This window comes from Montipora capricornis, chromosome 11 (genome assembly GCF_036669925.1).
Source record: "Montipora capricornis isolate CH-2021 chromosome 11, ASM3666992v2, whole genome shotgun sequence".
In the NCBI taxonomy this organism is placed as follows: domain Eukaryota; kingdom Metazoa; phylum Cnidaria; class Anthozoa; order Scleractinia; family Acroporidae; genus Montipora; species Montipora capricornis.
The window spans coordinates 10685765-10702570 of NC_090893.1; the positions used below are offsets into that span (position 1 = coordinate 10685765).

At 38.7% G+C, this 16806-nt stretch overlaps 3 protein-coding genes across 3 annotated transcripts; 1 reads left to right on the forward strand and 2 right to left on the reverse strand.

The window, feature by feature from the left end:
• Positions 1-402: 402 nt before the first annotated feature.
• Positions 403-2305, reverse strand: LOC138023644 (uncharacterized). The gene has a single exon (XM_068870686.1). The coding sequence runs from the start codon at positions 1997-1999 to the stop codon at positions 758-760; it is 1242 nt and encodes a 413-aa protein (XP_068726787.1). The 5' UTR covers positions 2000-2305; the 3' UTR covers positions 403-757.
• A 1805-nt stretch (positions 2306-4110) lies between these two features.
• On the reverse strand, positions 4111-15749 carry LOC138022918 (sorting nexin-7-like). Its single transcript, XM_068869932.1, has 11 exons — positions 15602-15749; positions 13677-13868; positions 12338-12448; positions 11399-11563; positions 10705-10900; positions 9803-9933; positions 8847-8915; positions 8117-8203; positions 7397-7492; positions 6210-6362; positions 4111-5460 (listed from the first exon to the last, which is right to left on the reverse strand). The coding sequence occupies exons 1-11, from the start codon at positions 15671-15673 to the stop codon at positions 5374-5376; spliced, it is 1359 nt and encodes a 452-aa protein (XP_068726033.1). The 5' UTR covers positions 15674-15749; the 3' UTR covers positions 4111-5373.
• LOC138022920 (ADP-ribosylation factor-like protein 16) lies at positions 15733-16493 on the forward strand. The gene has a single exon (XM_068869934.1). It carries the CDS (start codon positions 15831-15833, stop codon positions 16386-16388), a length of 558 nt encoding a protein of 185 aa, XP_068726035.1. The 5' UTR covers positions 15733-15830; the 3' UTR covers positions 16389-16493.
• The last annotated feature ends 313 nt before the right edge of the window (positions 16494-16806 follow it).

A 16806-nucleotide genomic window follows, 5' to 3' on the forward strand; every position in this document is an offset into this window, starting at 1 on the left:
TTACTTGGAAGGTTACCGTTTGCTAACGGACTTCATTTAGTTCTCTTTTCATGGGAATGAAGAAATGGTGTATTGGGCTCCTGGAAACTTTTCTAAGTAAGCAATTGATTGGTTCCCGCACCTTTTGTGTCCTTTTATTCAAATACAACTTTACCACCACTTACATTTAATTGTATGGAGACAAAGGCGACTAAGCTATACATTGTTGCTCTGCAGTAATTGATAAAGTGACACAGTTATGAGCTGCTCTGCCGAGCTACCGAGCCTTTGAGCTACCAAAAACACAGATCATAGATTCCGGCGAAGTCATTTCATCCCTTACTCCAACTGAACCCACAAGCCCAGCTGACCATCACTGCTCCAAATGTGACCTGTGAAACAAATGTCTGATGATGACGAAAAAACGCTAATGAGGGATACATCCCCGTTTATCTCATCCAACGTGGCATGATGAAATAATATGCAAAGGCTTTAAAGAGTCGTTAAACCATACACATATAGATATGGTTATATTTTCGAGAGAAAAAGTTATTTAAGTTTGAAGGTATCATAGCTCTCAGATGTTGTCACTCCATTTCCAGGGCAGCCTTGATTACAAATTACACGGAATTAACTACCAATATGTACATGTAATGCGAATCACCATCCCATCAACAAACATACCTGAAGACGGGGTCTATTTTCGTAAAAAAATGCTTTAATAATAGTCTCTTTCAACTCATAGGAATGAATATTGATCACTGTCATTGATTGTTTGTTAAACCTGGTTGCAGCCAATCCACCTATTCAACCATTCCTGGCATTTAACATTGACGCCGATAATTTCTTTCGACTGAAAAGCGTCCGTTATATCTTTTCCGGTCAAGTCAAGAGTGGATATCGCACAATCTAAGTTTCTGTTCAAGTCATCATTTGATGGTTTTTGTTTACTCTCAGAAGAAGGTAGATCGACAGGACAGCTTGAGCATTTCCTTGCACTTCTCTCTTCCTGTTCTACGTCTTCAGATTCCACGACATGATCACAATTGTTTGGGTCAAGCACGCGTTCCTTGTTTTTGCATCGCCGCTCCGTTAAAGAAAACGGTGGGCACGACTTAAGTTTCCCTGAATTGAGATCGCGCCTCGTTTTGAATACAGCAAGAGAACTGTCCGCAAACTGTTTCACTCTATCATCGTCTGAATTTGCCTTTGACAACGTGACCTCTCTCATTTTAAGACAACGTTCCTTCGTCTTTAAACCAGGGTCTGAAATGGAACCTTTGTTGTGACTTGATACGTTTTTTAACGCAATTAAGTCGGCGTGAAGTGATTGAGTCGATTGTAAGCACATTTTAGCCCGAGCGCCGTAAAACCTCTCTGTGTTCCTGACAACGGGTTTATTCTGGTTTAATAACATCTTTAACTCCAGTCCTACTCTAGGTCTTTTTTTAGGCTCTGTTGCTATTTCTCTTCCGCACAAGGCCTTATCCACGCTGTTAGCTGACGAGGCCGGAATTGCATGCGCCACTGCGGTATAATCGTTGCAAGAGGAGTCGTCAAAAAATCCACTGTCCCGGCTTTTGGTGCTTGGATAGCATTGCTTTCTTTGCCTTTTTGAATTAGGACTCGTCGAAAATTCTTTGGGCTCTTCAGTGCTTTCGCCTCGAACGTGTAGTTTGGAAACAAGTAAGCCTTCGAAATTCTCCAGAAAATTATCTCCGCTGTGTTCTAACATGGATGTGCTGTCCATCAGCCTTCCTTGTTTAGTTATCGGCTGATGCGGTGTGGCGGCTCTTCCCTTGTCATCTATTTTCGCCTCACGTAAATTCCTCCAGTTGTCGCCAAAGATGTCCCAGTTTTGTGTTAATTGTGTGGTTGCGATGTTTGGTAAAGTCAAATGGTCCATTGTTTGGAGATTAGTTAATCGCTTTCCTCCAAAAACTTTACCTTTTCTTATCCGAGCTCTCTCGTTTGCCAAATCCTTGGGTAGTCTTCGAACTTTTCGTCCAAATTCAATCATGGTTTCTGCCTCTTGGTTTCTGGTCTAATTTTCCACGCTGGTCCCTTCTCTCTGATATGTTTGAGAAGTTATAAATCGGTCCCCTGATCAATTAGTTTGCCGTTAACAAATACAACAAGGGATCATGGTAAAAGGCGTGAACAACTGTAATCACTTACTGATTGCATTAGCAATTGATGCAAGCCGATTAGAATTTCATTTTTGTGATGATTTCCACTTTCATGACTCGCGACACTACGTACCACTTAGTCAAATGATCGAAAGACGTGACTAGCATCTTTCACTGCAAAAGGGTACTAAACAGTTGAGTGATCCACTTTATTTTGTAGTCTGCTAAGCAGACTGAATTTGCATGTAATCTTTTGTGTAAAAAACAACGGCCAATATTTCTTCCGCGTCTATTGGAACTTCGTCACCTTTTTTGCCGTCTTTTTTTCACTAAAACACAAAAAAGCCTTGTCCATAGTAGTTAATTAAGATCATAAAGGAAATTATAATTCTTTTCCAGTAAGAAGAGATGTTTTCGAGCATTAGTGCACGACTCTGACAAACCAATCATATCTTAATTTGTTTAGCAATTATTGTCCACTTCTTAATGCATAAAAGCTCAGTCATGCAGTTTGAAATAGGTCAGTAAACAAAACGTCATACGTATTTTAGACTCGGAAGGGGGAGATATCAAACTTGACTCGTAGCAACGACAGGCACACAGTAAATGTTTAAGTTTAACATTTTTGTTAAAAGTAAACCTACAATAGTGTCGGGGTACTCTGCAGTTACTCCATAATTTGGCCTCACTAGCCCACCCCGAGATATAGATAAACACTTGTTGTGTTATTGCTCAAAACATCAAGGGACTTCAAGGGTTGTTTCATCGTGTCATATCCCCACTCCATCACAACCTGAATTTACTATTCCGGTTTGGGATTACGTAATAACTGAAAAAGGTATTCCAAAAGAACGTACTCAAATAATGAGTCCAGATACAAACAAGCAGTGCATTGGCCGATGAAATTTTCGCAAAAAATGGGCGCGTATTCCGTGTTAACCGTATCATTCTATAACCGGAGCAAAAACCGAAAATAAGATTTCCTTCAGTCAGAAAATATTCGCCCTTATCATATGGCCCGTACGGCCCCGTGCGAGCTTTCATTGAAATTCCGCGCATACTTATGAGGCCGTACGCATTAGCGCGCGGTGGGCAGGAAAAAACCGTACGGCCCTGTTTAAAAATAACACGCACTGTTCGGTGAGGTGCCATTTTAGAGGATTCAGTCGCTTCTAATCATCCAAGTTATTTACAGCCAGAAAAGCAAATACAAACAACCCATTAGATAATCTCTCTGTGCAAATTTGCAACTTTTTTGTCCAAACTTCATCTACTGGGTGCTCATGAATAGCGCAAAGAGCCCATTTGATAAAATGCTTATTGACTGAGTTTAAGTCAGTCAGGGCGCTCGGTCCGCACGCGATGACCTCGGGTCAAATATTTTCCCGTGTGGCCCTCCCTTACTCATATTTGACCCGAGGTAATCGCGTGCGGACCGAGTGCCCTTACTGACTTAAACTCAGTCAATAAGCATTTTATCAAATGGGCTCTTTGCGCTATTCATGAGCACCCAGTAGATGAAGTTTGGACAAAAAACTTACAAATTGAAAAATAAAGATTATCTAATGTGTTGTTTGTATTTGCTTTCCTGGCTGTAAATAACTTGGATGTTTAGAAGCGACGAAATCCTCTAAAATCCCACCGCACAGAGCAGTGCGCGTTACTTTTAAACAGGGCCGTACGGGCTTTTTCCAGCCCACCTCGCGCTAATGCGTAGTTAATGAGTAGATGTCAGGAAAAAAGTGCAGCCAGGATGAGTAGGAGATAAAGCACTAAAATATGGTCATCACCTCGGCTGTGGTGTCAGTTCAACAGTGGCCAGATTGATAAGATGTATTAGCTCTTTATCAGCGCGCTTCACTGAATGTTTTGTTTGTTTTAAAGAGCATGGCTTTTTCCTGGTCTCTGAATCCTGTTGTTACTATTCAGCTAGCCGAGGGTTCGAGAATGGAGAGTTGGAGAGCTATATGTCAGTTATCCACGTCTTCAGAAAAGAGAAACGTAGAGTCAATTGTAACTTTATTGAGTTTCTATGTAACATTAATTATTGTTTCGTATCATTTCAAAATAAATTTCCGTAGACTAGCACCCTTTAAAATACATATTGCTTCCTTGAAATAAATGACAGCTCGTTGCATGGTTGGTAAATGAAATTTTTTTTGTACATTGGAAAATAGCTCTGCTTTATCAGCTTCTTTATGTGAAACGTTAATGAAAAGCGACAACTTTACTTGAAAATTATTGGACAAGAGCCCGTTAGAGAGCAAGATGGTGACTTGCCAACGAGCGTAGAGCCGAGTTGGCTGCAGTCAACGTCATATAAAATTCAATAACAATATGTTAAAATTCAGTCAGACAAAAGGCATCACCTCGAGGTTCCGGTGATTAAACTCAAACACATCCTTATTTTTATGCTTCACAGGTTCAGTTGAATTTTAACAGATCAAATTTGGTTGATTGTTTTTCTTGAATTTTAATAAATCGCGGACGTTTTGAAAACTTGGGCATTTCGTTTCCTGCGGTACTTACTTGTCGAAATTACAATTATGTATTACTTAAGTACAGACAATTTAACACCCAGGGAACAGAGCATGCGCAAACGATGGTCACCATCATGCGTCAGAAAGTAAGAGCAAGAAACGCAATGAACGCAATCTCGACCCCAGAGCTCTTCTCTTGACTGAGGGCGAGAAGAGCTCTGGGGAATCCCGAAACAAAGTGTCTTCTCATTGGTTTTCGTGACGAACAATCAAAAGTGTCTCTACTTGGTACATTTATGATAGCATGAGGAGTGAGCAGGCGCCTTAAGGCTCAAACAACCAATTTTTGGCTACAAGAAACCCACGGCGCATGTTCTCCTACATAGACTTTCCCAGAGCCTTGGGTCGATCCGACGCGTTGGTGACGAGAATGACGTCACCGTCTAATACTACCTTAAATTACTGAATTTGTGAACTGCAGCCTCCCATCCTTGCCTACAGTTACAGCTTCATTTCCTCTTTGATACTCGAAAATAATGTAATTACAGTAAGTCCACAAAATTCTGCAAGACTGGGAAAACCAGACTTGTTTTCGCTATTGAAGAAACCACATGCGAAAAGACACGTACTTAAAATTAATGTAGTGAAAAGCACCAGTTATTTCAGAGAACATATCGCAAATAATCTAAGTCAGGACAGGTGATATTAGAAAAAGATAGTTCTTTCACGATAACGGATTTCAACAGAGGGAGGTTTTCTTTCATTGCACCGTTCACAATAATTCTTTAGGAATCTTCATCTTCTAAATCTTGGTCCCGATCTTGTGTACTTCCTGATACAATATTTAGAGCATCTTGCCAAGCGGTCAAGCACTGTGTGAAAATCAGTGAACGTCAACATTAGTACCAGCTACCTGACGCACAGACACCCCGACCCAGTCGTCTGGTCCATGCCGGCAAAATATCTATTTCTGCCGATTTCGCAGGCTACAACTGCCAGAAATAAGATATTGATTCATAAAGGCTACCAATGACATTCTCTTGATAATGAATAGGAGAAAGTGAAAGCGCAGTGAGAGCATTTTTAGCGAGAGTAACTTTAAGAAATCGCTCGATCAACATAGAAAAAGAAATTAGCCGAATTCATCGACTTATGCTAGTGTTAAAAATAAATAAAATAAATATCGATTTCCCCAATTTTTTTGCTTGCTCGGAAGCTCTACCACTGAAGTAAAGGAAACCCTTGGGAGCCAAGTCATTCAGCTAGGTTCAGATGACACTCTGCTAGTGCGGAGTCGAATGGTACCATTCTGGCGCATTCACGGAACTTTGTGGACAAAAGCCTTTGTTTACGGTTTAAAAAAAATGGAGATCAGCATACTGGCTGGAAATTTAGAAGATCGGAAAGAGAGGCGCTAAGGCAAGTTAGTTCCGAGGGAGTGTACGCTGAAACTATTTCTTTATGCTAATTGTTACGCTAAAAAAAGCTAAGCTCGTTATTCATAACTACCCTTACTAAATTAGTTCTATGGGTCGACTCTGTGAATCAAATCACCTCAGTGAAGGAGTTTAAACAATGGATGCTCCAGATAACCCTATTTGAATGAAGATAAGACTCTTACCTCCTGATAATAATTGATATGTCTCTCAGAGTATTCAGTGAACAGATCTCTCCAGTCTGTTCTTTTGTTCTTGTGCCATCGTTCAATGTCTGCTTTCAGATCGACATTGGCACACTCCAGTCTATCACTGCCTGATTCGGCAAGTTTTGAGAGCTGGTGCAAAAAATTGCAAAAAAAAAAAACCCTGTCAGTCGTGAGGAAAGTAAACGGAAGACTGCAGTATCCAATAAATTGCCTGAGATCGAGTTAATTGCTCTTGCTGTCTGATTTCCCCCAGAGGCCCCGATTTGAGGTGCGCTATTCTGCCGGACCGACCCCATCGTAAGCTCGATTTCCGCCGCTCAGTCGAGTTCGGGTATAGTGTGTGCCGATGGTAATCGAGCCAATACCCCCATGTGGTAAAGACTTCGTCTCTTACTCTTTGCGAATTGAGCCTATCCTCGTTTACGTTCCACAGGGCATACAAGACATAATCTGAAGTCTATTGGTTTCATTCAAAGACCACAAATTTAAACAAAGGGAAGATGTCATTACAAATTCAACACTTTCTTAATTAATTGCTCTTGCTGTCTGATTTCCCCCAGAGGCCCCGATTTGAGGTGCGCGATTCTGCCGGACCGACCCCATCGTAAGCTCGATTTCCGTCGCTCAGTCGAGTTCGGGTATAGTGTGTGCGGATGGTAATCGAGCCTATACCCCAATGTGGTAAAGACTTCGTCTCTTACTCTTTGCGAATTGAGTCTATCCTCGTTTACGTTCCAACAGGGCATTCAAGACATAATCTGCAGTCTATTGGTTTCATTCAAAGACCACAAATTTAAACAAAGGGAAGATGTCATTACAAATTCAACACTTTCTTGTCCGCATACGAGGCCACCTTAGCGGAAACAGCGGAAAGTTAAAATGGACATTGCCGCGTGCTGGAACATGTACAGCACGTCAAGAGCCCGAATGCTTATCCAGCCGACTTCCTACACCAAACCTTGGTGTTCTCTTGAAAACGAAACCACATGGACTTCTGTCAAAGTATATCAAGATGCTAATCGATTCATTTGCCGTGCATGGTTAAACCTTTCAGCCCTGTGGGGGGCCCCATTGATGAGTAAAATCGTATGGCGTTAGAAAGAGTAACATCTACAAGTGTCACTTTTGAGGGCAAGTGATTTATCAAACCACTTGCCACTTACCTCCTCTATACTTGTATCAACTTTATCTAGTTTGTCTTGTTTCGACTGCTCTGTCTCTTTACCAAACCAACGACCACCACCAGTTCCTTTTTCCAGCTGAAGGATAGCAACATAAAAAGTTTAAGTAACTAAAAAAAAAATTCTAAAATATCGTTTTCTGAGCAAACTACATGCTTACTCCTTGATGTCACAAAATTACCGTAGAGATTTTTTCCCCTGTTAACATGGACAATTTTACTGGTGAAAGGGAGATCCCTTAGCAATTATGCCGGGGAAGAGTTTAAGGAACTGTTGGTTTTGTCCAAGATCAAATGGAGATTTACTTTCTAGAGAGCTATCACTGCAACCTATTATAGTTGCATACTGCTGAACACAACTTTCTCCTGTAGCCTATATTCCAAAGAGGAAAGTGTGTGAGGAAGGGAGGCCGAGACAAAGCTGTATTATCTGAATTTTTCTTAAGGTAGTACTTCTTCACCACACCTAGATAATGCCAAACAATGTGTCAAAGCAAAACAAAAAATATGCGCCCATTGGAGTTATGTAAAGTGGTAGCAGAGTGAAAAAAGAGAGGAAGGTAGCCCACCAAGAAGACGATGTCAAGGAAGAATATCTACGTGACTAGGGACATACTTCAAGCTGGTTAAATATCGCGTTTCTATGTTTGGTACTGAAGGCATTCAAGGGGAGGGCCTGGATGGCTAAATATACCCTTTCTACCTCTTCCTTCTCAGCCTTTTTTCTTGATAATTCCTCTAACGTTACTTCATATTCCATTTGAGCGGTGTCTCGATGTTTAAGAGTACTCTGCAAAAAAAACAAGACTCTACTCTCATAATCATCTGCAAAGGAATGGTGTCGCATCAATGCCAGACCAAATTTAAATGAAAATAAATTACAAGAATGGGAAAAGATCAAACAAGAAATAAAAGTCTCTGTGAGACTCCTCATTGATGAAATGTCGAGCATTGGGATATATATTCTACTATGACTTTAAGACTTTATGGCAAAATCAGAACTACCCCTAAAAATAATGAAATACGAGCGAAGGGTAGATTCGAAACGGCGACAAGCGCGCTTCACCATTCCATTTCGAGCACATTCATACACCAATTCAGCCGCCCTAACGAAATCCGAAATTTAAGAGCCCATTGATCGAGTGATCCAAAGAGCACCTGAAACCCACTCACTATACCTCATTGAGACTTTGTCATCAGTGAAGTAGAAACGAGAACTCAAGGAGTTGATAGCCCACTCAAGGCATGAACAAACGTTTAGAAAAGAACACTCAGTAATAATAACTTTTTGTGTCTTTTGTCTACATTTTAAAAGTTTTTGGGGGTTAAATGGCACTTGGATTCCGCCAAAAAATGGGCAATCGTTTTGAAGTCACATCCCCCAAACCAGTCAAAAATACAGGATTCTCTATTTTTTAATGTCAAGCACAAACCTTAATAGCATCTGTATAAAGCACATATTCATGTAAGGGTTCCATAAATCTTGGATCTTGAGCTTTCAACTTAAAAAAACACCAAAGCAAATTTAATCAAATTATGACTGTTGCAGTACTAATTGAACAAATGCTTTATTTCATAATGCATTAATTAAGTTATTGGAGCATTTCTGGCGCATTCCAACACAACCAAAAAGCAATATGGAAACATTCCTTTGGTGTACAAAGTGGAAATAATAAAAATAATGCATGGCAGATGCAAACTCATACAACACCATTGCAAAATAAATCATCATATTAAGGAGGGTGGCTTTAATCTTTTTTTCTGTCAAGTGTGTTCTATTAAACTAGTTTGTATGGTTCGACACAGAAACATATTTAGTAAATCATGTGACTAAAACAGCAAGTTAATCATGTTTTTCACAATGTTTTAATGCAACTGTATGAGAACATTTTAACACAAAATCTGTAGTATGGATTTTAAAGAAATTATTTCTCAATTCAGATTTTGCATTGAAACCCGCTCAGAGACTTTTGGCGGGGAAACAGTTTTATTGTTAGATGTCATATGACCTCAAAGTAACCAATGAGAGCGTGTGTTGCTAGGCGAAAAAACTCAGCTTAAATGTAATGTCTTATTACCGGTAAGTTGGAATGAACTTTTAAATGTTGATAAGCAGAAAATGGCCTTTATGCCATTCATCCCTGAGCCATCCCCATTCACAAGTAAAATTGTCTGGCGTTAGGCAGAGTAAAACCTCTAAGTATCACTCTCAGCATTGAAGGGGTTAAGTACAAATAGTTTGCCCATCTCACATTGGAAAGGTCGCACTGAGGGCTGTATTTTGTAGTATCTATGAAATGTCATACATTTGAGTGTAGGTATAAAGTGATGAAGAGAATGATCATCATATTTTGTTTTGTTCCTTTTACTCATGCATATTCATCCTTACCAATGATTTAAGAGATGATATATTTTTGTCAAAAGCATCAGCCATAGCATGTAAAGGGTCTGATAGCTTGGACTCTGAATCTGCCCATAAGTTAAAGATTGGAATGTACTCCTTGTATACCTCAAGAAGATCTGCAACAAGGCAAGAACCAAGAACAAATGTCAGTAAATCACTGAATGATCTTTTCTATTCATCTTGCTTAAATGCTGGGCAGCTTTGTAAAAATTGTGTCACACATGCATTTCACTGATTTACCAGTAATTGTTCAAGTTCTATCAGGCAAAGCATTGTTGATGGCATAACTCACCATGCCAATTGTAGCAAGGATCCTTGACTCATAAGGAGCTCTTTGGTTCCTTTTGGTCCTTTTGAGTGGCTAATTTACACCAATCAGTTGGCTCACCAAAGTCTTAAGGGGTTTGCTGGTTAAGGGACACACAACTTGAATCACTATGGTGCAGGGTAGGCACATTTTCTAAAACAGTCCCAATCACACCTGTGTCCCAGGTTTAATTCCATGACTTGGCATTACGTAGGTTGATCTTTTTGCTTCTCTACTCTTTCCTGAGAGGTTTTTCTCCAAGTAACATACTCCTGTTCACCCATCCCCCTCCCCCCAAACATTAAAAACCAACGTTAATCATAACGCTATCCTCAATTACTGCGGCAGAACACTTGTCATGAGCTCTGCTGCATAAGCTTGAGACTTGCCTACATGCAACATTTAGGTTGCATGGTACAATGTACCAACATGCATAACATTAAATTAACAGTGGATAAGTGTTGAGAATGAGGAAAGAAGATGCTTTCAGAAGAGCAAATACTTGCAAAAAGGATGAGGGACAACAAAATATTAATTTTGCCCTCTCAATACTCCTCTGTAAGAAAAAACACATTCTCACCAAATCTATCCTTTGCTATTTTGTCAGAAATTGTCTCTAAAGCCACCATCTTTTCTCTGAAATTTTTAGTGTATTCAGCCGCTTCCTGAAATTCAGGCTCCCTGTTTTTCAGCATCCATGAAGATGCCATATTCCTCATCGAATCACTCATTCTGCTCATTAATCCAGGACTCTGTTTCTTAACTGATGTGAGTTCCTAAAGTTTTCAAAAAAAAAAAAAACACCACAATTTTTCACAAAAACTTTTAGAAAGTTTGCCATTGAATGTTAGTATAATTACATTGGTGATTATTGAAAATTCTCTGCGCTGGAGGAGTAACATACGTGTTAGGCTTAGCATTATTTTTAGGTTGGAATAAAATGATGCTGTTGTTTATCTTTACCTGAGGAGCAAGGTTTAGGCCTATCAAAAGAAATGTAAATCATAGTACAAATCATGTTAATTTCTGGACATATCTGTCCTCATCGACATTGTCATCATCACTTTTATTGTTGTCATCAGTTCTTCCTGTTTAGAGTATTGCACTGTAATCTTTTGCTAAAGCAGACACGCTACAGTTGTAGACCCAACCATGAAGTCTCATCTGATTTCCCTACAGCCAACAATTTCAGTGAAAAAACTACAATCACGAGGAAAAAAACTCCTCCACTGCTGTTGAGCAACAAAGACTAAGTAGTTGTCTAAGATACATACCCATGTTTTGGCAGTAAGAAATACATGGAAATTGTCATTAAAAGACATCACAGGGTGATCTGCTATCCGACTAACAAACTTGTTGAGTGCAATTTGACGAGACTTGAGGAATTCAGTGCTAAATCTGTCAAAGTGCTTGGAAAATGATTTCTTCTCTGGTAATGGCTGCAACAAAAAGAAAATTTGGTAACTATTAATTAATCAGTTGCCAATTAAGCAGGATGCACAGGTTTTAGCAAAAAAGATCATGTCCAGTTTATAATTTCTACTAAGTTTATTTCTCAAATACACATCTTTAGACTCCTAAAGCTGAATACAAATTACTTGACTATTGTTGCAATTTTTTAATCAGTGTGTGATTTTCAACAAGATTTTTACAGTTTTTTTGCAAAGCTATCTCGATAATTGTCATCAAATCTTGCTTAACCCATTGACACCTGAACCTCCATGGACCACCCCGACTGACGAGTAAATCATCTGGAGTTAGACAGAATAAAATCTTTTGGCGTTAAACAGGGTAAAATCTATTAAGTCTCCACATCCTTGTCTTATTTTGCAACATAATTTATTTCCCGGACTCAGAGTCATAACTAATAATTATTATAAGTTGAGTTTTTGTTACTTCCCCACTGTACTCCAAGAGGTTTTTCTCCAGGTACTCTAGCTTTTCCCTCACATAAAAACCAAAATTTGATTTGACCACGCTCTTTCAATCTTTACTTTATTTGAATTGCAGTGTACACAAATAGTAGAGCACTTCTGCTCCACTTTTAAGACTAACGATTTTAACAAAACCAGAGTTTTTCTCTAGCTGATTTAATTACGTAAGGTGATTCACGTAAGTCAGTGAATTATGACAAAAACGATAAAGCTGCACTTGCAAGACTTCCATGTAGGCATGCATCATTATTATTTAAAGTATTAATATTATGTTCTTACAGGAACAATGTGGGTTGGATAGCTTTCCTCAAGTCTTTGTCTCAACCAAAGGAAGTCTTGATATCTTCTTCTAACACTATATTCTGGATGATCAAACTGTCCTCTTGTAGTCTGCAGCAAGAAAAAGAAAGCATGTTGATAATAAAATTTCTTTAGTGCTGCTATGCAAGTGAGTGCCAGAAATCAGGTCAAGCAACAGCTTCCATTCATGGAGGAATGGAACAATAAACCAAACAATAAAAAATGCAACCACAGAACCTGTTAAAAAGTTAACATGACCAGTATAGTAATTAAATATTAGAGTTTTAAAAGTACGATCCTAAAAATCTTCAAACACTCCATCTTTAACTTTCCCAGGGGAAAAAATAATATTGCTTATACCCTTTGAAATTTAGCTTGTTTTACATCATGCACAAAGCGGTTCTACTATTGTTTTTGAGTAAATTCCCACTGTTTCAGCTGCACTGTACCTTTATTTGTGTCCTTTAGAAAGGAAACAAGGCATGGAGGAGGTAAAAACAGCTTTTCCTTTTGCTTACAAACAGACAGTTAAGTTAGGATGAGGGTTTATACATGTCATGTAATAAAAATTGATGGTTTATATAGGCAAATAAAGACTCAGCCACTTCTTTGTTCCTTTTAATAAATTAAAATAATAAAATATTGTACATTGTATGTAATTGCTAATACCTGGATCTTCTACATTAATGTACTGGTAGTTTTAATGGTACTAGGATCTTCCCCTTAACTAGGGTGGTCATGTATCTGGAAAGATTCTACCCCACAGAAAAGTTAGAATTTTAGCTTGTAATTATTAACTGCAGAAAAATACAATGATATGAGATATGAGATATATAATTGCACTCTAAGATCCTCCTTGCTTCCTTCACATAGCCAGCCATGATCAAATGTAACATTATAACATAATAATTAAGATAGTACGTGTACTCTCAATTTGGTCAATAGCTGTGTTTAGATGAGAGTATGGAAACACAGGTTGTGACATCACACCAATTTTGATTGGCTATATGATGTCAGACGCGCATTTTGATTGGCTGGTAGGAAATATGAGCGTGCATCAAAAAAATCTGTTTCAATCAAGAATTTTCCTTCATTTGTTTCCTTCATTTGTCGAATTATCTTTGAGAAATATTTCATAAAAGCAATAAAGGACTTTTTTCTGTGTTTCGATAGCCTAAACACTCGAGAAAGTTTGCATCTTGGGTTTGCATACCCGTGTCGAATTCTCCCAATTCCCCCTCATGTTTAGATGAGCCTATGGAAACACAGAAAACGTCCTCGATTGCTTAAATAGACAAAGAAAGGAACATGTACTTACCTTAGTGGTCACATTATAACTCACATAGCTCCCCATATGCTTCTCAGGATCATCAACGGTCACATGTAAGTCCTTGACTAGAGTCATCTCATCATAACCACCCATCTTGAAAGATTCCAGAAATACAGTGCTTCGCTCAATTTCAGATTCAGAAAAATCAATTTCAGACTTGTCTGCATCTTCCCGTGGACTCTGCACAAATAAGTATTCATATTAGGCAAAAACTTAAATGCATCAGATGCACATATTTTCCTTTCAATCTTGAAAGTGAGATGTGTGACTCATCACAAAATAATATTTACTCTGTCTAATGCCAGACAGTGGGGGACCACTTCAGGGATGAATGGGTTAGCAACAAAAAATTAGGTCCACTCAACAGCTACATTAATTTTGTTATACCTCCCAACTCAAATATGTTTTCCAGAGGAGCACGTGTCACGGGTCAAAACTCAGTAACTCCCTAGGGAAACAACAACTTGAACTTTGAAATCGCACATGGTCAGGTTGTGCACCTTTGAAACAGCGGCAAATTCCATGTAAAAATCCATGTGTTGTTTTATTTTGAGTTGGGAGGTATAACAAAACACTTAATGACTGGCCCCACAGGAAACAGTGAGTTTTGTTCCCCTGGACCCTCAAATTATGTTCCCCAAGGTGAAGAGGGTCTCGGGGAGATAAAACTCCATGTTTCTCTTGGGGCCAGGCATTAAGTGCTTAGTATGTCTGCTTTAACTCTCTTTCTCTTTCTTTCCTCAGAGTAAGACTGTAGATTTTACTATAATGCCAGACAATTTTCCTTGCCAATGGGGACCACATCAGGAATGAATGGATTAAATTAATTAAAGGCCATTTTCGTCTTATAAGTTAGGGTTTCTTAAAACTCTTAACGATAAATCAACGGAACAAAGACATCGTTTTGACCGTACTTCAGTCATTATCAAGTTAGTGAATGGTAAAATTGACACAGTGAATATATATATTCATATATATAAAATGATGTGATAAATGCTTAAATTGATATGCATATAAGAAGTATAAAGAGATTTGCACGTGTAAACTAATTCACTGTTTTAATTTTACCAATGATTTGATAATGAACAAAGTCCCGTCGAAATGTCATACCGCTGATTTTTATCGTTAAACATTTTCTTCTTATCGACATTAAAGATCATTCCAACCTAATATGACATTACACTATATAACTGATTTGAGTGTAATGTGAAGTGCTAGTTTTCTACTCCATTACACTGTGTTTGGAAAAACATATACATTTACCCACCAAACCCTGTATTTCAAAACACTCTTTGTTTCCCATCTGAGGAATAGTATGCAATTGATAGGTTGGAACTAAAGAAGCTTTTTTGATTTCTGTGCATATTTTGTTGTTTCTTACACAATGGAAACTCAACACTTTGTACTTGCCACTTTCTGGGAGGTGAAGATCTTTCAGTAACAAACACTGGGAGGTGTGGTTCAAAGTAAAAGCCTCAATTTTAGTGAAGTGAAATTTACCCTCTCCCCCTCTCCCTCCTCTAAATCAACCCAAAAAGGTTGCTACATATTATGGAAAGTGAAAATTTAAAAAATCTCTGTATGCTGGGAACGTGCACTGAATGTAATCAATATTCTTCCTATGTAGAGCTTCAAAACAAAATTTAGGTCGGTGCTTTCTTCAATTTGCGGCTTTCCTTTATTTTACATGATAAGGTTGTTATCTGTGCAACATTTGAGAAAACTGTCCGGTTAATTTATTCCCAAAATTTGAAAAGTAAAGTGCATTTTCAGTTGTTTTGTTTTCATCATGTGATACTGATGGGGTGTGTAGAATTTTCAGTGAAGTGAATATTAGACTAGATCTATCACTACAACAAACTCTTGATTTAAATACGCGATAAATATCTATTATTTCTGTTGTATGAACTTACATCTGGCAAGACAGCCTCAAATGAACGATAGCCATCTTCGTTTGGGTTGAAAGCATCCAAGTCGTCCGCCATATTGGAAAACACATCAACACGATCGTCGGAGCGTTGTCGGCAACAACCGTATAAAACCGAAGTATTCCGAAGGCTACCCAAGATTTATTCCACCATTTTACTTTTCAGCTGTTAGCGTTTTAATTTCTTGTCTGTAGCTTTCTGTGTAGCTATTGAAATGGCGGAGGTACAGCTGTTGTTATTAGGGCCAGAAGAAGTTGGAAAAACGCTGATGCTTAAAAGACTTCAGACAGTCACTGCACAGCACAATTTAGCCCAGGCACAACAGAAGGAAGATCTTGGAGAAGCCCCTTCAACCATACCGACAGTTGGCGTTAATTTAGTCACTTTGACACACAACAAAAGAAAATATACTTTCAGGGAGCTTGGTGGAGCCATGGGACCGATTTGGAATAATTATTTTAAAGAATCACGTAACCTTGTGTACGTTATGGACTCAGCGAGGCCAACTCAGATTGCATCGTCTTGCATTCAGTTCTTGGAAGTTCTGTCCTCAAAGGAAACACAAGATATGCCCGTCCTTTTGATTTTGAACAAGATTGATATAGGAGGTTGTATGAGTCGGAGTGAAATAAGTAATTTAATAAGGCTTCCAGATATTCTAGCTTGTGCAAGGCAAGATATTACAGTGTTAGAGTGCAGCTTTAGAGAAGGTACAGGATTACGTGGAATTTTGAAATGGCTTCATGAAAAATCGTCCTATGTTTCGAAGTAAGAAAAAGACGTATTTCGTGTATTATAGTTGTTCTGTGGTGGATAATGGCTTGAAATGACACTGTACACATTGTTTTTTTTTTTTTTTTGGGGGGGGGGGGGTGCAGGTGGATAGAGGGGATGAATGAGGGGTAGTATAAGTAGAATAGTAGCAGCTGTCATAACCTGCTATTGTTTGGTATTTTAAGCAGCTTTTATTGTTTTTATGTCCAAGTCATTGTTTCAATTGTTTAGTCTTTTGCTTTTGACTTCGGTAGCAAGCCGACCACATCATTTATTACAAGAGCTGCTCTCCAGCCTTCCTTTGCAGTCCCTTCATAAATCACTTGAGCGGTCCGCTTTTCTTAGGCAGTCGTGTTCAGTCACGCAATAGAATAAAAAGACCGAGGGACGCTTGGGAAGAAGAGAGAAAGAAGGGA